The sequence below is a fragment of the Haemaphysalis longicornis genome, unplaced genomic scaffold (genome assembly GCF_048455015.1).
Source record: "Haemaphysalis longicornis isolate Haplotype H1 unplaced genomic scaffold, Haemaphysalis longicornis Haplotype H1 scaffold_1, whole genome shotgun sequence".
In the NCBI taxonomy this organism is placed as follows: Eukaryota; Metazoa; Arthropoda; class Arachnida; order Ixodida; family Ixodidae; genus Haemaphysalis; species Haemaphysalis longicornis.
This window is the reverse complement of record NW_027526203.1, coordinates 458,864,531-458,887,245: the sequence shown is the minus strand read 5'-3', so window position 1 is coordinate 458,887,245 and position 22,715 is coordinate 458,864,531. Positions and strand designations below refer to the sequence as shown.

General features: G+C 49.0%; 1 protein-coding gene across 1 annotated transcript in view; it reads left to right on the top strand.

The window, feature by feature from the left end:
- The window catches only part of LOC144156122 (uncharacterized), an 882,723-nt gene that overhangs the window by 833,873 nt on the left and 26,135 nt on the right, over window positions 1-22,715 (top strand). The window contains exons 38-48 of the mRNA XM_077687950.1: window positions 1,223-1,342; window positions 1,584-1,746; window positions 2,176-2,300; window positions 3,636-3,799; window positions 5,765-5,923; window positions 6,806-6,908; window positions 8,683-8,885; window positions 10,182-10,313; window positions 13,012-13,209; window positions 17,739-17,945; window positions 19,671-19,895. Coding sequence (XP_077544076.1) covers window positions 1,223-1,342; window positions 1,584-1,746; window positions 2,176-2,300; window positions 3,636-3,799; window positions 5,765-5,923; window positions 6,806-6,908; window positions 8,683-8,885; window positions 10,182-10,313; window positions 13,012-13,209; window positions 17,739-17,945; window positions 19,671-19,895 — 1,799 coding nt within the window. The remainder of the gene's footprint in view (window positions 1-1,222; window positions 1,343-1,583; window positions 1,747-2,175; window positions 2,301-3,635; window positions 3,800-5,764; window positions 5,924-6,805; window positions 6,909-8,682; window positions 8,886-10,181; window positions 10,314-13,011; window positions 13,210-17,738; window positions 17,946-19,670; window positions 19,896-22,715) is intronic.

Here is a 22,715-nt window from a genome sequence, read left to right as displayed (position 1 = left end):
CAACGAGAGGCTAACAGCTTCGCTGTCAAAACTGTGCTAAGAAATAAGATGAGATTGGCTTCTCAGTCCAGGAGCCCATGCGCTGTCCGGGCTGCTCAGCGCAATCCTGGTCGTCCTCACTCTGTCGTTGTCTTTTTGGCTGTTTTGCTTAGATTATGTACCACTACGGCCAATTTTCCACGCTAGCCGTAGCCCTGCTCACAAGCAGAAGTTGGTCCTGAAGTCGTCAGTTGGGCAGTTGTGCTCCGTAGATGGAGCTGCGGACGTGCTCGTGCATGGTGGCGGGCAGCTAGTGCGTGGTCGTGAGGCGTGCGCGCGCGTGTGGCTTCGCAGAGTCCCTGTCGAGCCAGGAAGGGTCCTGCAAGGAGGCCCGGCACCCGGGCACGCTGAGTCCCGGCGCGGCGCACCCTCGGCCACGCAACCCGGCCGACGCGGAGCACCTGCACAGTGACGACGACGGCTTCAAGCAGCGCAAGTCGAGCTCGCAAATCGCGCCGGAGCTCTCCGACCTGGTCACCTACTGCCAGGCCATCAAGTTCAGGGGTGCGCGCCTCGTGCCGCCGCCCAGCGGGCCGATGCACTTTATCACTCTTACTTCAAATATTGGCTCATTGATGCAGCGTGCGATGACATAGATAATCCTTACATCGCTATGGGTAGGGTACTGTAGCCCGTAGGGTATCTTAATGTGAGCGGGGTACATGGACCGCCTCCGGTTCTGCTCCCCCTCTTTTCTTTCTTTTTTTTATTTGCGCCGCGTCCCCGCTGACACATGGCTGGAGAAAATTGCTTCAGTCTGGTAGCCTCTTTTTTGTGTGCGTGTGGAACGGACGTCTTCAGCCGTCTTAGTCTGTGCTAATATTCACCTGGCAGAATTTAAAAAAAAAATATAGCCACTGAATTTTAAGGTACGCGGTCGGAACACATTTTTTATCGAATTAGCAGTGATAAAAGCAGTGCGGGAGAATTGTATACTTATTCGGTTAAAAATTACAAGTCACGCATGAAATGACTCGCTCGCACTTCCCAAGTAACTGACCGCATTCCTCAGGCGAACATTCGAGGGTTATGAACAAAGCATTCTTTCAGGCACTGTATAGTTATAACGTCGACTATTGTGAACGGCTACTTCAGGGTGGACCGACAATGTTTTTCGTTCGTGTTTTCTTGCCCCCGTGGAGCACCAGCTGAAGATGACGAGGGCATGTCGTGGGGTATGCAGGTTTCGTCACCTGCCCTTCGCCGACCAACTCAGTGAAAGTGAAAAAAGTCAGCAGCAAGAAGAACGTGCTCGCTTCGGCCGGCTCGCCGCTGGGCGCCAACACACCCCTGCAGACCACAGGTAAGGGCGCCCACCCTCCCCGAAAAGGGGAACGTGACGTCGAAAATTTGAACGCGGTCTTGTTCGATGCACTGTTCGCTTCCTTTATTTCTCTCTCTCTCTCTCTCTCTCTCTCTCTCTCTCTCTCTCTCTCTCTCTCTCTCTCTCTCTCTCTCTCTCTCTCTCTCTCTCTCTCTCTCTCTCTCTCTCGGCATTTTCAAAAGAGTTCCTTCGTGTTTTTTTTTTTTTTTTCTGCCAACAGAAGCGAAGCACGAGACGCCAACGGCGTCAGCTGCCCCGGCACCCGCGTCGGCTCCCTCGTCGACAAAACGCCACTGCTCCAATTCAGTGTGCTTCCAGGTGTCTTCCATGAACGAAAGTGCTGCCAAACGACTCTGCAAGCGCCATCCGCTGGCTTTGATTACATATCCTTACACAAACGAATGCCTTTTAACCTAGGATTGCCAAGCATGAAAAAGCAAAGTGCGTTTCAGTATTTTTTAGCACACGTACTTTAAATTACATTAGCGGTACGTATTGAGATGCGATAGTATGCAGCTCTTTCTCTCCCTCGGGCCAGTTTAAGAGTTATTCGTAATAGTAACTTGGATGGTATAAAGATGTCAGCATGCTAGCATTGCATAGAAGTACAATAAATACCGAAATAGCTTTTTTTTTTTTTTTTTTTTTTGTCGCGATGACGTGAATTACTTGCCCTTCTCACTGACGGATAATTTTCTAATCAACCGAATACGTTTGGAGGCAATAATTTTGTGTTTGGGGGAAAATGCACTTCACTTTGCATTTGTGTCGTTTCGTCACCACTGTTGTGTCTCCTTAACGGCCCTCCGCACGCATTGTGAGAACCAACTTATGCGCACATATCCCGCCGGCATGCGGATTGACTCCTCCAACTTCAATCCGGTCACGTTCTGGGCCTTTGGACTGCAGATGGTCGCCCTCAATTATCAGACTGAAGGTGCGTGGCTTGTTTCTGGGCATGCAGGCTTGGTCTGCTCTGCGTAATTATGCTGACATGAATCGATGTGACTTCATTTGTGAAGGTATTTGTTCGTTTCCTGTTAAAGCGTTTTTTTTTGTATTTATAGATTTCCTGTTAAAGCGTTCCCTAACGCAATTCTAACAGAAGCTTACGTCTGCACAAAAATTAATTGGTTTCGTTTTAACGGAGTGAGGTAAAGTACATCAACTGTACTCAGCTTTTTTCTGTATCTGTTGTAGACCACATTAACAGAATGGGACTAGATTTCGCTCCGGAATTTCACAGATAGTTTGCAAGCCCCTAGCCTCGTCTGCGAAATAGGGTTTGACATACACATCAATGCAGCCATACAGCTGCAAAGGAAAGCTAACAGCTTTCTCAGAAACTTCGCGGTTGCAGAAAAATTCGTCCTGGTCCAGGATTCGAACTACATAACCGGAGCAGTCGCTATACAAACTGAGCTAACCAGGAGGCTAGTCGTTTGTAGCGCGAGAGCGAATTGATCAACAACTCGAAGTGGTGGCAAGGTGTTAATACCTAGTTAAGCTGTTAATACCTAACACCTAGTCTCGTCTGTTCTTCTTGTGTCATCTGTCAATATCTGTGCCCTCAGTTCTAATAGAAACAGGAACCAACTCACCAAAGAGCAAGAATTATTTGCGAGTGCTTGAACGCTTGTTGACAATAGCGAAAGACCACTTGTAACCTGAAAAGCCTAAATAATAGAGAGTAGAATAGAGTAGAATAATGGAGAAGAACCGCTCCCGGAACGGTTCTCGGTGGGTGACCGGCGCTTCTGCGCCTGCGCAGAAGTTGCGAGACCGGTTGTGCGCATGCACGGCATGCAGCGCCTACCGTGTACACGGCGCCGTACCGGAATCGGTTCTCCTCTGTGCTAAAACTCTATAATAAAACCTGTAATTTTAACGCTTCACCGTTTTTCAATATCCGAACAAACTCTCCGTCCTTTCACACCCACGGGTAGCTTATGAACTTACCATTTCTCTGTATGCATTTTTTAACGTATTGGTAATCGACATCCTTATTTTGAGCTCATTCCGCGTAAGTCTATTTAAAGTGCTTAAACAAAGTTTAACAAAGTAGCACTCTGCTTAACAAACTAGCACTAATCTCCGCACTGTGCGTGCAGTCAAACATAAGTTCCTTTATTTTATTCCCTTTTTATTATCTTCATTATTCCTCCTTTATTCCTTTTTTTTATTAATCTTATTAGCTTTTTATAGTTCTCGAAAAGTGTCCCTCAAGCGTTTCGCGCCTGCCGTTTCTTTGCACACGCCCGCTGCCCCGCAGACGCCGGCCTGCACATCAACACTGCCATGTTCGAGCAGAACGGCAGTTGCGGCTACGTGCTCAAGCCCAGCGCCATGTGGGACAAGAGCAACATCATGCACGGCCAGTACAACCCTTGGGACAAAGAGTTCGATGGAATCCACCCCCTCAACCTTCATATCACTGTGAGTGGCCCCTCACTTGTGTAGCTCGCACGCGCCGTCATGTAGGCATACGCGAAGGATTCTGAGCGTTCGAGACCTCTGTTCGCTTATGGCCCGGCACGTTGGAAGCTGCTGTGGCTCGCCGTAAGTGCAGAGTGGCGGCCACTTGCACCTTCTCGGAACTAGGGCAGAAAATTGCGCAGATGTTGTGTTACGCCATGTTCAAACTACTGATGGAACGGGAATATCGCAAGCAGTAGACGTAATAAATGGCGGTTCATGTAATGTGGTTGGTCGAGAAGTCAGATTGCAGCATTGTTTAGAAACTGCGCGACAGCTGCAGCAACAGTCAGAAACTGGCGCTATTTATGCAGTCGTAATTCGCATGATATGTCACGTATACCGCCGCAAGCAACTCCGACCCGACTAAAAGGCCGGCGCACAGACTGGTACAGCCAGATTGCGAGCATCCGTTCGTATCCATGTAAGGATGACACTGAATGCTAGAGAAAGCGACCAAAGGGAAGCGTTGGACGTGCCTACTAGCGTGACGTTTGTCGTATTCGGGGAAGGCAGCACTCAGACCTTGTCCCTATTCGAACGGTGTTGCTGCAAAGCCCTGCTCGCCTCTTTCCTTGTAAAGGTGAAGCCATATGAAGGAGGCGCGAAAAATTAGCTTGAGCCCGCACCATACAGTGGGTGCTACAAAATTGATAGCCGTTGTATGACGTGCAGTCAAATTACGTATATCCTCAGTGCTGTCAGCCAGCACATTAACTCAGAATATGTCCGTGGCTAGATTCTAGCCACAAATTCTCTTTTATTTTACCATTCTCATTTTCACTGAGCGGGGAGGGGGGGGGGGGGGGGGGGGGGCGCTAAATTGGGCGGTGCCATGACTTTTCTTTAGAGACCTTGCTGGGCGTGGCCGTACATCCGGCAGCAACCAATGAAAGCGAACAGAATAGCGCAATACGAGCAAGCAATCTCGCCAGAATCCGATCCCAGACCTTATCTTTATTCGTGCATGTTCTTAAAATTGAGGAATGCAAACAAACCAGTAAAATATTATCAACTAGTATAAACGGAGGAAAGACACCAACATATTGCTGTACGAACGCTCTACCAAGTTTACTTTACGACAATTTCGCTGTTCGGCATCACCACAGTGCACTCGAGGAAGCAATTTATGGCGCCAACCGAGCGAATACGGCGAGTGACGATGTCCAGCTCACGACTTGACTCAAATGTTTGGTCTGCGTTGTGGCAACACGCAATGCAAGCCTGAAGTGCTGCTCCGCTCATTGTCACAGCGCAGGTCACGTTTTTTTTTTTTTTTAGTCAAGTGATATGCGCGTTGCCGTCATTCGCTGAATTCATATTGTTGGCTGCATAAATTGCCCATTTGAGTGCGTTGTGGTGAAGTCGAACGCAAGAATGTTCGCGATTGCTGGCGTATATGCATTTTGTCGCCGGTTTCTTTTGCAATAATAGGGAGTCATGCGAAAGCCCAAAGGCAGTGATTCCCAGTAAGTAATGTGCTGAGGGCCAAGTTTAAATGTGAGGAAATGCCAACATATTGTAAAAGCAGTTGCTTTAGTGATGAGGGCCAAGTTTAAGTGTGAGGAAATGCCGACATATTGTCAAATCAGTTGCTTTGCATGCCGGCTAAAGTCTTCCGCAAGCGTTTTTCATTCCTTTAGTGCGTCTGGCTTTACCATACACCTGTGATGTTCAAACTTAACAGAGTGCACGTTGCAAAAAAGGCAGAACAATGTATGGTACAGCACGCAGAAAAGCAATTTCTTCGCCTCACCGCCCAGGCTTTCTAGAAAAAAGGAAACCGGGATTTCGCGTGGGTCATTTCGGGCCTGCAGAGTTGCCTTCGTAGACTTCTTGAGGATCGTGGATCCCAATTTGAGAGCCGTGGACGTCGCTTCTGGCGTCCACAAAGCATTGTGGTGAGCTTTCCCGCGTATCGCGCAGGTGATATCCGGCCAGTACGTCTGCCAAAACACGTACGCCTGCAGCCCTCAGGTTGAGGTGGAAGTGGTGGGCGTGCCACTGGACTGCAGTCGCCAGAAGACCAAGATAGTGCAGCGCAACTCGCTCAACCCCATCTGGCAGGACAGCTTCTGCTTCCGGGTAACCTATCTCTGTTTGCTCAACAACAAAGCGTCAGTGACACCCGTGAACCTGTCGATTTCTGCCGCCGCCAATACATGCGAAAAACCTGAGCTCATGTCCTGTTCCCAGGTTTTCACTTCCAAATATTTCATTCTTGTGACAAGCACTTCTTGTTCTGCCCGTGTCAAAGTTTGCGGTGTGCGTGCGAGTGGTGAACGCACTGCATCGTTCCGCCATAGTGAACGCCTGCTGTCGATACCTACGGCCTGCATATTTTAGTCTTATCATCGGCAAAGACGAGCCCGTCCGCTGGCTTGCTATATTTGTGGTCTATAGCTACGTCGTGCGTTTATTTTGTGAACTATCCAAAAACAAATCTCTGCTCAGCGTAGACTTGTTGGTAAGGTAGCTCATTTATCCAGTCCTGAAGACAACCGGCGTGTCGATACAAATCTGGCAAGGAGGCACGTCTTCGGGAGGGGTGGAAGGACGCGCTTCTCCCGGCCGCTGGTATCGACAGCAAGTGCGGGGAATGACTGAACGATGCACTGAGACTACCTCTTGCACATATCGTTCTTCTTTCTTCGGCAACAGTGCAGAACTGTAAGCTATGCCTTCTTCTATACACAGTACCTGGACCACCTTGCGGTTTCGATCTGACCTGTAGGGCTCGGCGGCAAATCTTATTATTTAGTATATCCGGCTTTTATAGATTACTGAGCCGTCAACAAAATTTTCTCAAAAAGTAGCGTGCGCTCATGGCAATGATATTCGTGAACACTAATAAGTATTCCCCGGGCGTTTTATGTGCTTGCACAATTTACAAGTTAGCAGCGTCCGTATGTGGTGCACTAGTGAAATATGTGACCCGTGCTTTCTTTTTGGCCATTTTCCTTTCAGATTGCTTTCGCAGAGCTAGCCTTTCTACGCTTCTCTGTTTTAGACGTCATGACTAACCACATCCTCTCCCAAAGAGTAATCCCAGTCAAGAGCCTGAAGCAAGGTCAGTCCGCCTTAGTACTTTGCCCGACTCTGTTGTCCGCATCGATGTGCTAAACACCACGCGCTTTCGACAACGTACGCATGGTGTGAAGTTCGTTTTTCTTTTTTTTAGAAAGCAGAATGCACATGCACTTTGGCGTGGCTGTTGATTGCAGTGTTATTGGGGACGTAGGTTAGAGAGAGGGACTAATATAGTTGCGGATGCGGATTAAGCCACCCTTTGGTAGTATTTCTGCGTCAGCTGCTTTTGGCTAGAATCAGTGTGATTGTTTACTTTTGAAAGACGTTAACAACAGTAATGAAATGAACTTGCGAGAGTGACGGCTGTTTTTTCGAAGGAACATGTTGAATAGTTTTACAGCGAGCTACAGTAGCGCTGAATCATGAGATTAGCAACGAGGATACAGCGAAGCCTCACTTCAACAAACTTCGAAGGACCTCAATGGAAGTTTGTTCGAGTGAAACTTCACTGAAGTTAGAATATTAGGTCAAGTTGTGATTTAAAAAAAAAACATCTCAGCTAACCTGACGCACCATCCTTATACAATATTTTAAGGCATGTGTGTAAAACTCCGTGTATGTTTCTACATATTCGGTCTTCTGCAATATGAATGTTTAATTATGTTGCGCTGGTAAATCCAACATATATCTACAATTATCTGTTTAAAATGTTTGTTCTCATTCTGTGCTACAAGCTATAAACTGAAACAGGCAGTATGCGTCATCCATATTGCAGGCATGCAGAACCAAACAGACAAAATATCGTGGTTTAACGCGCCTCAGCTACACCATAGTGGAGGACTACATATGGGTTTAGACCCCTTCAACCTGCGCCGGGAGCTTCGGTTTTCCGCCTCCACGAGGGAAAAAGTGGCTCAAGTTTAACACTTCTATACCTGCTTACCACGAGCAAAAGCAAGCACTATCTACACAGTGTTTTGTGAAAGTCTGCCTTTGCTTGAGGTTTCGCAGCCTGACGTCTAGCTATACCTACTGGCTGATTGTATTCAGCCTTTTGGTTGTGCTGAAGGGACCTCGCGGACAACCCAGCCGGCGCGCCATCGATGGCGACACTGAGGAACCAAGAGCCGGCGAAGCAGCCGTTAAACCCTCGCCTAGTCACGTGATTCGCTTGCCCTGAAGCGCACGCGTAGTCAAACCAGCGGGCGCTAAGCGAGTGAGGGCAGGCGAAGCAGTCGTTTGGACTCTCGCCTAGTCACGTGGTGCCACAGCGGTGAGGCTCCGATCGAGCGGAGCGATAACAAAGGCGCAGCTTGCCCGCCGGCGGCTCAAGGTCACTTGCGACGCGATGAATGACCTTAGTGTGTAGAGCTTTCGCTCCAATAGCCTATGTGTTAGTATTTCAAGGGGTTACACTGAGTTACCGCTGTACTTTAACGCGTGGCTTCATCCCAGGCCGAACATCCACAGCATTTAACCATACAACCTTTCCCCGTTCACCCATATGCGAAAGGATGATCGGGTTCTTCTGGAAGAAAATTTCTATCATCATTGAGCCACTGTCGATGACGAACCACAATGCCGCCACATTCATATGAGGTGTACGTTCTGTGGTTGATACAGCTCAGTCCCCGGAAACGTTCGAACAACTGAAAGATGATTCTTACTAGACTGGGTTTCAACTGCGCTCATTTGGATTGGGTAATATTATGTTTCAGTGGGACATTTCCGTAAAGTTTCGTTCAAGCGAAACGTTCGTTGAACTGTGTGCGAAGGCTTGCCAATAATGCCAGTGGCGCGTGCGTCGGTCGCAGGTTACCGGCACGTGCGCTTGCGTAGCCCTCAGAACCAGCCGCTCCCCCTGTCGTCGCTTTTTGTGTACTCCGAGTTCGAAGACGAAGGGCTAGAGGTAGTGCAGCAGAACGGAGACTTGCTCGAAGGCGCCATCCCCAAGAAGGCCAAGGGCAAGACCAAGGAGCTCTCCACAGCCGAAAGCTTCCGCTGCGACGCCCGAGACGTGAGTCAGGTGACAGCTCCTGTGTCTTCTGCGTGCTGTCCGTGCTCGTGTGCTTGTTGCGACGTTGCACGTACGTGCCATGCGCACTGTGTAATCCCTTCGAGGGAGGGATGACCTTTAGAGTGTGCAACCTCGGTTCGATGTTTGTTTGTCACCAATTTACACAAATTTCTTCACGCGAACAGCGCCTTTAAACGTCCAATGTCTCTTTCGCCTTCCTCCTTCCCCGATAAGATGATGCGATACGACGACTACTGACGAATAATTTTTGCCTTATTTATTTTTTATGAACGGGGTGTTAGCTGTTGACAGCCGTAAATTGAATGTAATAAATGTTATTAGACAGGACAGGCGTCCAATTGCACTGTGACATGCGGAATGAGGACAGGGTTTGGGGCTGGACTAATAGGGATAGAAAGTAAAGGGATCGAGGAAACCAACATTACTCGATGCCTCCCACCGTGACATAGGACAGCAATGAGTCTAGAGGGCTTGTTGTTCTTGCAGCCATCAACGTCCTCGATGCAGCCATCAACGCCCTCAGCTTACCCCGCACCTCCACCAAAAACTGTTACGGTGACGCTCAGGCGTTGAGGGGTGAGCTGAGGGTTTATTTAAAAAACCTGGGTGAGGACCGTCGCTGAGCGTCGTGTCCGAGCCCTGGATACGCGAACAAGCACCTCGTTCTTCTCTTCGTCGCCCCGCCGTTTTCGCCGGCGGGATTGGCCTGTGACATAGTCAATGCCATCTACTGTGCACAAAATTCAACAAGTTATGTAGCGTTACAATATGATAAAACGAACTAGAAGAAATTCCCCTGGTAAGGTTCAGGAAATTCACTTGGATCAGCGCAAATGTTTTCAGCAGGTAAACCTTGCCAGGAACACTTCAGAAACATTCGTCATCTCGTGAGTGGATCAAAGGTTATAAATACCGGTATGGTTTGCACCAGCTCTGCAGTTTTTTTTTTCTATACGCCTTTTTGTCCTGTCTAGTTAGGAAGAAAATCTAAATTCCAACATTCTCTCCCCCCCCCCCCTCCCCCCGTGCGAACTCAGATTCCGTTGATAAGCTACAACCTACCAAGATAAAGCCAGTAACATTCAAGATGGTTGTGATTGGCGTCACTGAGTTTGTTTTTTTTTTTTTTTTTTATTGACGCGCGTTTTTTTTATAACAATGTCGGGTGCGCGCACCGAAAAACCACACAGCGAATAGCGACATTAGTTCTTCGGTAATGTTTTCGACCCCTTTCCTAGTGCAGTAACCTCCTATACTCTCCTGTCTTGATTGCAGAGCCTTCTCGCCAGCAGTCAGGGTCTGAAACGACGCATGTTTTTCCTTGTGGTACACGGTGTAATGCCCGACGAGCCAAAGACCATTTTGAAGATAACGGAGGACACCACCTCGCGAGAAGTCATTGCTCAAGTAAGTGCACGCCCTCACAGCCGCCTGCAGGCAAATATTCGCGTCGACACCGAGGTAGCTACAAAAAACAAATTTTTTGAATTGATTGAAATCAGGACAGCTACTTTCCCTACCCTATTTTAACGTGAAACACTTAAGCGGCGTGTAAGTAGGGTTGCTCGTTTTTACCCTATTCGAGTTTACCCCATTTTTACACCCCGAACATGTTTTAGGAGATTAGGGTTAAACCCGATTTCTCCCCGAATGGCCCTTTTCAAAGGAGCGATCTGCACAATCATGGGTTGACGGTCAGCCGTTCTCAACCAGTACTTGCTGGAAGCAAGCCCCGCAAACTAAGCTTTCGAACGCATTGAGTTTTGGCATGACTCTAACGGAAGCTGTGACGTTGAGAGAACTTTCTCCCAGCTGAGGTACGTTTAAACGAGCGGACAGGTCTCGAATGGAGACCGACATGTCGCGCATGCGGATGATAATCTAGGTACGTAGACAGGGATGTCTGAAAAATCTACGACCAGCTTTTTGTGACTAAAATGTTTCATTTCTTAGAAATTATCAATGCTCTTTACTGTCATCATTGCTGATCCATTTCCAAACAAACGCCAAATGTTTTAGAGTATTAGCTAGAAAACCCCGATTACTGCTTGAAAAACACACCAGCTTTAACGTGTAAGAGTTAAGAAGCTCGTGATACCCAGTGATAAAATAAATTGAGTGTATTACTTCATTAGTACATCTATAGTTTTAACCCGAAAAAACCCTAATTTCGGATTTGTTTTACAAAAACACCCGATTTCTTCCAGATTATCAGTTTGAAAAATAGCGCCCGATTTTTACCCCCCGATATAAAAAAAATGTAAAACCTGAAAACGAACAAACGTACATATAAGCCGCCCTTTAGAAATGCTTTCTCATGTCTCGACATCACGATGCATGATACATTTATTATACGATCACGTCTCGGAATACCGGTCACGTATACAATCCCATCTAGAGTATTGGAGAAGGCGAAAGTTCAACTGGAGCTTTTAGAGCATGTTTAGAGAACTGCGTACAGCAGACATTCTTCCAGACAGGTGCTCTATACAGCGCATCTCACAAAGCATCTCTCTATCACTCTTTCCATGATTTGCCTTGCGGCATGCACTTACATATCAACGGCTACGGCGTTGCGCTGCTGAGTAGGAAAACGTGGGCTCGACTGCCCTCCGCGGCGGTTGTTCCTCTCACAGAGACGAAAAAGAAACACGCCCATTCGTACGAAATTTCAGTGCCAGTAAAAAACGCCAGGTGGCTTAAATTGTTACGTAGCCCCTTCTCTGCGGCGCGCCCCATTGCAGCCTCGGCGCGTGAGTTGCCGAGCAACACAGACGCACTCATGCGATATGTTTCTGCAGTTAAAACGAGGTTGTTGTGCTTTATCTGCGAAGCGTATCCTGGCGTATCCAAACAAGCATTTTTCGTCGATTTTTTTTTTCGTACCGCAGTAAGAAGGATTCCCTCCGGTAGACCTTTGTTGCCCTAGTATGCTTGCACCACTGACGTAGAAGGTGGAGGCCGAAGATCCTACCCCCTACCCCTCCGAAATTTTCGATCCTGGAGGGGGGGACTGAAGACGAAAAAAACTTTGCTTGTCAACAAATAATGGCTGCCGATCATTGTTTTCGCGTGGATAAGCTTCGCACCAACCGCATGCGGCTTTGATGTATATTCCCACCACAAAGAGCAGCCATCCTGCACTTTCAGTGGGAAAAAAATGAACAAAACAACCGGAAAGTTATGGGGAGTGCGATGCCATCTCGAAGAATTTGCATTTTTAATTTGTCTAACTTACTTGCTTTGGTGTTTTATTTTTAATGTATTGTTTTTTCTTTTACTTTTCCTTCTTTCGGGCTTTCCCTTTCTCCCCCCCTTGAAATGAAATCTTGCGTGCGCAACTTGCTAGCACATACATACTCAAACGCGATAGGAACCTATATACGACACTTCCTAGCCACTCGTGGCCGTGCGAGGGCCGCTTTCGCCTTCTGGTTTGCTGCGGCCAACAGAGTGAGTCTGTGGTGTTGTAACTCAGCAAATCATTTGCTTCCTGCTCAGAGACAGGTGTCTTTGCCTAAGAGGCAAAAAATCCTTCATGAGAATTTCGTCCCCAGACACCCTACCATAATTGCCGCATACACAAACGGCAGGCATGACGCCAGCGCACTCAGCCCAGCCCATTGAAAGTCCCGCATGCGGGAAAGTCCCGCATGCGGTAACGGAAGCGCAAGTGCGCATGCGCAGTTGGCGGCGCTTCACTCAACCAGCGTGCAAGGCGCAAATCATGTTCGGCTGAAACACTCTGCTGTTTAACCGACGCTGTGAGCAAAACGTAAAATCACTGAGCTCACCATCCAGGCTAGAGAAAATGTTCAGTTCTCGTACAAATGACGTTGCTTTCGTTCGCAAGTTCAAAGAATGGCGCATATGCTTGAACGAAGCGCAGGCTGCGCATTACACACATCGCTGTTTCTGCACATTGTGAGATTCTCCTTGGGGCTTCCGTAAACGCGCATTGTTAATTTCACTTGTAGAACAGGCTGGGTAACAAGGCCGCCAAATGTTACGTTCTGCTGTCAAGCCGCGCCTTTTTCCCCCATTTGAAATGCCGTTAGCGACCCGTGACCAACTGAACGTGTGCTGTCCACCCTCCCTGCCGCAGGCGCTTCAGAAGGCCAACAAGCCGAACGACAGTCTCGACGACTACGTCCTCATGGAGGAGACGCAGAAAAATTGGGACAGAGTGACCCAGGAGAAAAGTACCACGCAGAGGATCCTAGACCCTGACGAATGCCCGCTGCTGTCTCAGACGACCGGGGCAAACACCGAGAGCCGCTTCATTCTCAAGAAGCTTGCCGACGTAAGTGTACTGTCTTTCCACCTTGCTTGCATTTGCATTTCTGTGCCATAAATACAAATAAATACTTTTCTGCAATTAAGAGAAAGTTGGCAACTTACATCAGCCGAAAGCTTCATACGCAAACTGATAAACAAGCACGATATCGAGTGGGAGCTGATGAGAGAGGAGAGAGGGGGAGAGAGGAATCTGCATGTCTCGTGCTCGGATTAAGGAACGGTCGGGCGTACGAGCGTAATAAAGGCATTTTATACCACGAAAATAGCAGCTGGACGAATTATGGCGCATTATATGGGCAGTTGGTGCTGCATTGCATTCTCGTAGACTTGCTATCGCGTTCTTGCTAAAATTCAATAGCCAGTCGATCGATTCATTTTTGTTGGGGTGGATACATGCAGGAAAAACTCCCGTTGTCTGAATTCGTCACTGTGGCCAACTGCAATAGCTATCTGAAAACAATGGATGTCTCTGTGGTATCTTCCAAAGGCGCTCGCTCATGTTGCCACTCTAATCGTTGTGCGCGCCGCACCTCTCTCTTCCTCTCTCTCGGGAACATCGCTGTCGGGTTACCATTCCGCCTAACTCGCACTGTGCAGCACAGCGTGATCTAAACGGCGCAAACACGGAGCGATGGCGAGCGCACATCTCTTTCTCGAGCTCCTCGCTCGTGTCTTGCTTCTCCTCCGAGAGTAACTCATTCTCTTTTATGCGCGCTTCATCATCTCGCTCTCACTCCTCGTTACCCTGGAGGCTTGCCCGTTCTCGTTTCTATCGAGGTTACACCAGGCGCCCGACAGGAAGGGGATTAGGGATGGTCCTATAAATGACGAACATTTGAAGCAGCCTTTCGACGTTTGCACGCATTATAGTGAATGTATAAAAAAAACAGCGTCTTTCTTAGATCACGTTGCAGAGCGAGTCATTCCCAAGCACACAGTGGTTCTGTGACCTGTTTCCCAGAAGAGTGCGACTGCTACGCCACAACCTCGTTAAACTAAATGGTGTACGGTAGTGAGCATTTTTTTTAAGTGCGAACGCACTTCTTAAGCGAGCCTGAAGCGTCCGCCGCCGTCCGCATAGCAACAGCTGCGGGTGCTCGCGCTCCTCGTCTTCCTTGGCAACGGGGGGAGATGGGCGCGCGCTGCCTGGCCGCTGACATGGCACATACCCACGTGGGGGATTGGCCAGGAATCTCCTCGTCTTCCTTGGCAAGGGGGGGAGATGGGCGCGCGCTGCCTGTCCGCTGACATGGCACATACCCACGTGGGGGATTGGCCAAGAATCGGGCGTGAGAAGGGCTAATGCACCCGCTTAAAGGAGTACTGACACGAAATTTCAAAGCTGAGATCCGCTCTAGCAGTCAAGTACAACGACAACACAAATAGGTGTCTGTGAATAAATGCATCTTTCTTTCTTTGTAGTTGTGTGTGTGTGTGTGATCTCTCTTTCGCGAACATTACCGAACCGCGCAAATTCAACTCGTGCATTCGCACTTTCACATTCTTCCCCTCGGGGAAATGCGGGGAATTTTTGTAGCGCAAGCTACGCTACCCTACCTCGGGCAGTCTTCGCGGGGTGACCACTTTTGCCCTTGAGCGCTTGAGGTCAAACCACACCCCCATTCGAAAGCGCCCGGCAAGGAGCAGCGGCCCGTTTGGCGGTGAGATGTTTTAGTGGCGCCCCCTGGCTCTGATGTCAGCTTAGGGACTCGCGCCGCTGTCGCCTGCTACACTCGCGCCGCTGCTGCACTCTCGGCTCTGTCACCCGTTTGTGAGGGGAAGCAGTGCCTGTGCTATCTAGAAATCGCCCGCTTTGATGCTTTGCTCCATTAAAAAGCGTATTTCCAGTAATTCAGTTATTTTGCCAGTTTCTGACATATCTGAATAATTTCCGGCTGTATCCCGCACAAGTTTGCAACAGACAAGGAGAGATAGAACAACTTTCTAGGAGCATCGCTCAGAAGATCATGTGTGGCTTGTTCTTTCTGGATTATTTGCGTAAACTTCGCAAATGCTCAGAGCTCCTTGATGAGTATTCAAAATGCGAAGGCATCCATAAAGTGTTTTTGAGATGCTCCTATGAAGACAACAATCGAGTGCTACGCACCAAGCAGCGGGCCCCTACACGTGCATCGCACAGCAGGAAATGGAATGGTTGTCTTCTATATCTTTCGTTGTTGCTAACTTGTATCAGATGAATGTTGTTTCTGTGCCCAACACAGTCATTTTTCTGCACCGTCGGCGTCTTGTTAGGAAGTTTGGGGACGTGTGGGAGGCGGACAAAGTTCGTGTGGCTATTTTCTTCGCGCGGTAAGGCATACAGTAGCTTCTTCAGAAATTAGCTATTGTTATGGCTGCGTACAAGAAGGTGCATTTCCGCAGCGTGCGTTCTTCATTCACATGCTAATTCAATGAAACGGTTTGTGCTACTCAACCGCGAAACGGCGCAGACCACGTTATCCAAAGTACTGGAAGGCGGCTTTTGTGTCCCGAATTTCTATTGTAACCATTCTTATGATAACGAACTGAATATCAATCCGAACAGTAATGACATGATTATGGTGTTGAAGGCTTGGCAGACTCGCTAACAAATGCAATAAATGGTGTATGTGCCGGTTTGCATTACAACAACAATCGAAACCAATGAATATGTCCAAGCAGGTCTTTATTGCTTATTTCCAACCCCTTCAAGCGTGAAGAACAGATCCTAGCCTACTCTGGATGACGTTCGATGTATTGAAGAAAATTACTCTATATCTCTTGCCCTGAACTGAGAAGCCCGCCCACTAACCGGCTCGATTTTACTGTTGAATGAATTTTTCTCCTCCCTATCCTCCTCCTCCTTCTCTTGAGTGCACTAGCTTTTACTATAACGCATATCTAAATATTGGGAAGATATGGCTGCGGGAAATCTACCGAAATATCCCTCCAGGTCTGGACAAACATAGTGCTAATGTATTTTTACCATACACGTGACTCGTTTTGCTCAATAAGCCTCCATACTGGTTACAACTCTGGTATAAAATTAGCACGCGCCTATACACGGAGTAGGTTACTTGGAACTCAGCCTACATTTCTGGGCCCCATGGTGCCTGTGGGCATACTTTCATGCCATGACAATGTACAGTGATGTGATGCGATACTTTCGAATGTTTGGTAAGGTTGCAAAAACTGTTTTACCTTACATACGATTACCGGGAATCGTAATGCTTTTGCCCAAAGCCGACAACCCCGAAGGCCCGGAATTTATTTTGGTCTTGCTTAAATTTCGCTGTTTTCGGTTATTAGACTCTGGCTATTGTTCCCTTTGTTCGAAAGATTGCTGAATAGCGAAGCTGGCGCTTAGCTCCGATTCTTCGCGCTCCGCACAGGACCGGCTTCGCACGAATGGGGCGACGCCAGCAATGTTGTTTCTTCGGGAGCTATATAAAAAACTATACTTCAAACCACGCCTTGGGCTAGTGTATGCGATTTTAAGTCTTTTATTATGAAAAAAGTGGCGCATACTCAATATCTGGTGCGGAGAAGCATTAAAGTCAACCACGCGCGAGGAAACAGCAGGGAGAGCGAGCCAGAGTGAAGCAGACGACAAATGTGAGAATCCTTAAGCCGACGTCACGGAGGCGCGCTTCGCAGCGGCGCCCGTGGGCTAGCTCACCTCCAATAACGGTGAGATACAGGCGGCAGAGGAGGGATAGGCAAGGGAGGATAGGAGACGTTCGCGGGATCCATACGCGGGACGTGACGGAGGAAGGCGAGGAGGCCGCCGCAGCGATAAGCGCGCACCACGAAGGAAGGCCACATGCGGCGCAGAGCCCTGCGCGTTAGAGGAAGACGAGCATCCAGCTGTGGTCGCTCGTACAGCGGCGAGGCTTTAGTGGCAGGACATGCCTCGTATCAGAGGTTTAACACTTGCTGTCCGCTTTAATCACCAGTGCGTTAATTAACGTGAAATTCGCACACAAAACAACCGCGGCCGCAGTAATAATGTATGCATTACTTTCTGGGGACGCTCATAATCAGCGTGCGTTTAACCACTTGATCAGAGCTATGCTCTAAACAGTCAAGGAGACCCCCAGCTTCTGCAGTTGGGAAAATAGTACTACGAAAACCGCGCCGTGTCGACCCGGGAAATTTGCCGAGAATTGGTGCATATGCATTTAATGGTTAGAGCGGTAAATAATTTGATTGGGCTGGTTAACTTTGCTAGTCATGCCAACCCACATTAGTACGTCAAAAGCAGTCTTTCCAGAGCTGCTTGGTCCATCTGGCAAATACGGCAGCGGTCCAGCTAATGCCAAGAGTTGCAGCCGTGCAGGTTCCTCATTCTTAAGGCAAAAACGTTGTGTGCCAACGGCTTCCTGGCATGCAGCCGCGCAATACATAAAGAAAGAACAGTCCAATGTGCTGTGGTAGGTCCTCGATGAACGATCGAATGGCGCGAACGGGCAGTGCAGTCGGGTGTGCCGCCTCGGCGCAGCGCGCATGGGCTGCGGGGAAGCAGGACCTGCCAACGTATGATTCACACTGCAGGACCCCAGCACGCGCGCCTGGATGACCACCATCAAGTCGTCGAGCAACCAGGAGCGCCGGAAGGGGGAATCCGGTGCGAGCGGCCTCACGGAGTGGAGCGATGGCCAGGGGACCTACTTGGTCTGCGTCTACAACGTCTCCGCCGATCAGCCGTACGCGATTCTGAAGGCTCCCATAAGCAGCACTGCTCAGGATATTATTGCTCAGGTGCGTCTTCTTTCTCCTGTACGCCGTACACCCATGCGACGCAGCGCGCGGGTTGCGCGATGTTCGCTCATAATTGACTCGGCGCTGTCCGCAGGGAGGGACAGCGCTGCCTAATCGATCTGGTCCTGCGGGGGGTTGTGATTGCCGCGCAACAACCCGCCGCGGCAGCTAGGGCGTTGTGCTGCCGAGCCCTAGGACATTGCGGGCGCGATCCCGGCCACGGTGGACACTTTTCAGGAGGAAGCGAAAAGGGGAGACGCCTGTGTGTCGAGATTTCGGTGCACGTCAAAAATCCCCAGGTGGCCAAAATTCATCCGGAGCTCTTCACTACGGCGTGCCTCGTAGCCCAGGTGCAGCTTCGGCGCGTTAAACCCCACAATCAATCAATCACGATTGCGGTCGGAAATGTAAGCATGCGCGTGCCAGTTAGGCTGTCTCTGAAAGAGCTGACATTTTTGCGGAAGCAGACGCTCTTCAGCCTATGATTGCACTCTTTGCCAGTTCTAACCCGAGCAAGCAGCTTTGGCTCGCTGAAAGGGCGAGGACGGCGAGTCGCCCCAACGAATCCGCCCTGGACTAGGGATCCTACTCACCAACCAGCTCAATTTTACTGGTTGCAATAAAGTTTTCTTCCCCTCCTCCTCCTCTTATTGTGGCTCAGAAGGAACAGAATCGGCCACACTACATAATTTGTTAGAGTACAGCGGCATCTTCTTGGCAAGGTGTGATGGTATTTTGTGAGCGCCTTTTTTTTACATATTATTCGGATAACAAAACGAACCAAGTAATTAGGCGTTCGTCAAGAGTTTGTCTGGTCAGGAATAATGGTGATGGGGGAAATGTAGTCCGGTGACTGACCAGGTGAAAAGTTGAAAGAAGTTTTGAGAACCTGAACGTCTTTCATTGTCTTGATTGATATCATTGTTATTCATTGACTGCACCATTCTCTTTCTATATTAGGACACAGCGGCCCTGAACGCATCGCATTGGAATCTTAATTGGAGCATGCACAGCTGCGTGCGTGTCACGTGTCGCAAAAGAAAACTGTTTATGGGCAGTTTTACGTGACACTTGTCTACAAACATAACTGAGTATATAATGTAGTCACATCTGTGAACCGAGAACTACCCTCTCTGTAGCAAGTTTACTTTCCCGGTACAACGGCTAGAAAGCAGAAAATTAACAGTACCCTCCCCCCCCTCCCCTCTTTCCGTGCTATGGTTAAATCGCGCTGGCTTAGACAACTAGCGTTCTACCTGTGCTGCACTCCTGGCGTTTCGGAGGCCTTCGAGCACATTGTCTATCAAGTGAACTGTCCATTACACTCTCTACAGGGGGCAAAGGAAAAGCCGCCGAGTCACTTTACGAATGACTGGAACTTCATCGAGTTCTTCAAAGGTCGCCGAATCCACCGACAATTGAGTTTCCGTGTATCCCAATTATTAGGCAACTCTACGATGGCACTTTGTAGCTTACATGACGCGAACACCACCTCTTCATTCAATTCAGGTGTCATTTCAGAGCCTAAAAACCCTAAATATGAATCATCCATTCCAGCATCCAGTGCGCACCCGAACACCACAGAGGCCTCGGAGATTTTTTCTGGCATTTTCGTTCTTCCATGGCTGATCCAGCTAGGTTTCTTATTCCTGGCGTGGTTCGAAGTTCTGTGACAGCAGTTCGACCACCTCCGCCTGACGCGTCTATGCGCGCTATCCCGCGCAGGCACTTGTGAAGGCGCGACGCGCGGAGGACCCAATGAACTTCGTGCTCGTCGAGCAGATGGAGTACCCGTCTCCACTGGCCGAGAGTGCGCCGGCGGCCGGCTCGTCGGTGCGACGCCGAGGCATGAGCCGCGGCCGGCGCACCCTCTTCGACGACGAGAACGTCTACGAGGTGCAAGCCCAGTGGAAGGCCCGCGGGTGGTTCGAACTGAGGGAGCGAAACGAGGTGAGCCTTGGCAACAGCGCAAGCACGGCGGGCTTCTGAAGAACGCCCCAGTCTTCCCAATGACGGACGGGGAAGTCGTTATGACACAGATACGGGCTTCTGCTCTTTCGGGAGCGGCGCATTGACTCGTGTTTTGGCTTACAGGATGTCCCAACTATCGCGCACCAAGATATTGAAAAAGAGCAGTGGCGTTACTCGAGGAAATCCGAGTCACAATGTTTCCAGTACAGTGGAGTATACGCCAGTATTTTTCGTTAATAATATTTAATTAGCTCATTGTAATTAATTATCCAACTTGGGAAGTACTGTCCTAATCCTTAAAGTGTCAATGAGGAACTTGTACGCACTAGGGGCATCTAACTGCGGTCTTTTCACCAACGTAGTAATTGCGTACTCATTCTTTTTAGTGATAAAGTAACCCCGCGAAATAAAAAAAATACCACGTGACGGCGCTTTCACCCGTATCATGGTCATTCGCGCAGAGTTTGCACGTTTCAAGGTAATGTACAGTCATGGGCAAACGAAATGTTAACACAAAAAAAATGAACCAGAACACGCAAATTTGAAAAATAGTGTTCGCTTTGGTCCATAAATGCCGTGCTATTGGAAAGCCCAACTTGGTTTTTGAAACTAAGCCACGCGTCATTTTGACTTGCATGGAAAGAAACCGCGCTATTTGTGTGTTGTGGCTCATATTTTGATGTTCGCATTTCATTTGCCCATGACTGTACGTTGGAATTATCCCGCAGACGATAGCTGCGTAACGACAAGAGTACCAGCCGCAACTGCTGTGTGAATAAGATGGCCTCGTCTGGTGCGCGATATACGCACGCTTGAATGCACCAGTGCACGTGCTTGTGATCGTATGTGCACCCTCCCACATTTTTAATAATACCGTGGTAGCGACGACCGATCGGCATGTCAGCGCCTTATCACGGTTTCCGGCGGGTAAGTAGGCGAGAGTACTCGCACGCACATGGAATTGTCTGCTGGATCAGCGTCGTCTACTAGGCTGCTCTCCTTAGAGAAACTCACCCCCTGGTTTTCTCATCTGCGAGTACTGTTTAGCTAGCCGACAAAGGTAGTAAGCAGAGTAAACGTTCCTGACGCACGTGCCGGGCAAGTGTTACGAAATAGAAATTAAGCGCGCATGCGCATGTGCTTCAGATAACCTAGGTTTCTCATCAAGAAAATCGTGCCGATACCGCGGTATGGGGTAAATCGATCTCAAAGAAACAGCGTTGCAGACGATTCTCGCACAGGAAAGAGGCTTTTGCTGCTGCGCATACTCTTTTCGATTTCGACGCTGGGCACCGCAATAAGGCGCTGACATGCTGTTCGGTCGTCGCTCCCGTGATACTATTTAAAATTTGGGGTGGTGTATATAGTCATGGACAAATGAAATTCAAACACAGAAATTTGAATCGGAACACGCAAAACGAACAATACTGTTGCTGGAGGTCCAATAATGGAGCGCTCTTGGTATATTTGGAAGCCACATTGCCCAACTTTGTATATATAGCTGTAATTAAGCCACGCGTCAGATTGGCTTGCATGGAAAGAAATTGCGCTATTTGTGTGTTCTGCTTCATATTTTCGTGTTTGGATTTCATTCGTGAAGGACTGTACGTGTGTTCTTGTTGGCGCCACGTACAGGGGGGCACATAGTAAAACGGACCGAGCGAGCGGTGCGCGAAAACTATTGGCGCGACACCTTCCGGCGCAGCGCCTGCATGCTGTGTGTGTGCTTGCGCGTCTTTCGCGGTCAATGCATGACAATTTTCCCGGTTTTGGCCGAAACGCTTCGTTTCTGTCAAATGCGGCGCAGCGGAATGATTCTTAGCATAGAGTTTCATACTAATATTGTAACGATGGTTACGAATGAGGACTGGAAAAAGGTTTATTTACAAGGCGAACTTGTGCCCAGAAATGCTGATTGCCCAGATGACGGCGAGGCATTCCTTCTCGGTCGCCGAATAATTTGTTTCCGCTTTGGAAAGGGCGCGACTCGCATAAGCTATAACTTTTTCTACGCCAGCTTGCCACTGGACAAGGATAGCACCGATTCCCACGTTGCTGGCATCTGTACGAATTTCCGTATCGGCGGCATCATCGAAGTGAGCTAAAACTGGCGCAGTTTGAAGGCGGCTACGCAGCGTGTCAAATGCCTCCTGCTGCTCTTTTCCCCAGAGAAATAGAACGTCATCTTTTGTAAGTCGCGTGAGGGGTTCCGCAATTCTTGAGAAGCCTTCCACAAAGCGCCTGTAGTAGGCACAAAGTCCCAAGAAGCGTCGCACGGCCTTCTTATCGGTAGGTCGAGGAAAAGAAGCGACGGCAGTCGTCTTCTCGGGGTCCGGCCGAACGCCGGCCGCACTTACAACATGGCCGAGAAATTTAAGCTCCTCGAAGCCCAGGTGACACTTCTCAGGCTTGATTGTTAAATCTGCAGAGCGGATGGCCTCTAGAACACGTCTCAGCCGTGACAGGTGTTCTTCAAACGAGCTAGAGAAGACAACGACGTCGTCGAGATATACCAGACACGTCTGCCATTTTAGCCCAGCGAGAACGGTATCCATCATGCGCTGGAACGTAGCCGGCGCAGAGCATAGGCCGAAAGGAAGCACCTTGAATTCGTAGAGGCCGTCCAGTGTCACAAATGCCGTCTTCTCACGGTCCCGTTCATCAACTTCAATTTGCCAATATCCAGATTTCAGGTCCAGGGAAGAGAAAAATTTGGCCTCGCGCAGGCGGTCTAATGTGTCATCAATTCTTGGGAGTGGATACACGTCGCGTTTTGTCACGCTGTTCAATCTGCGGTAA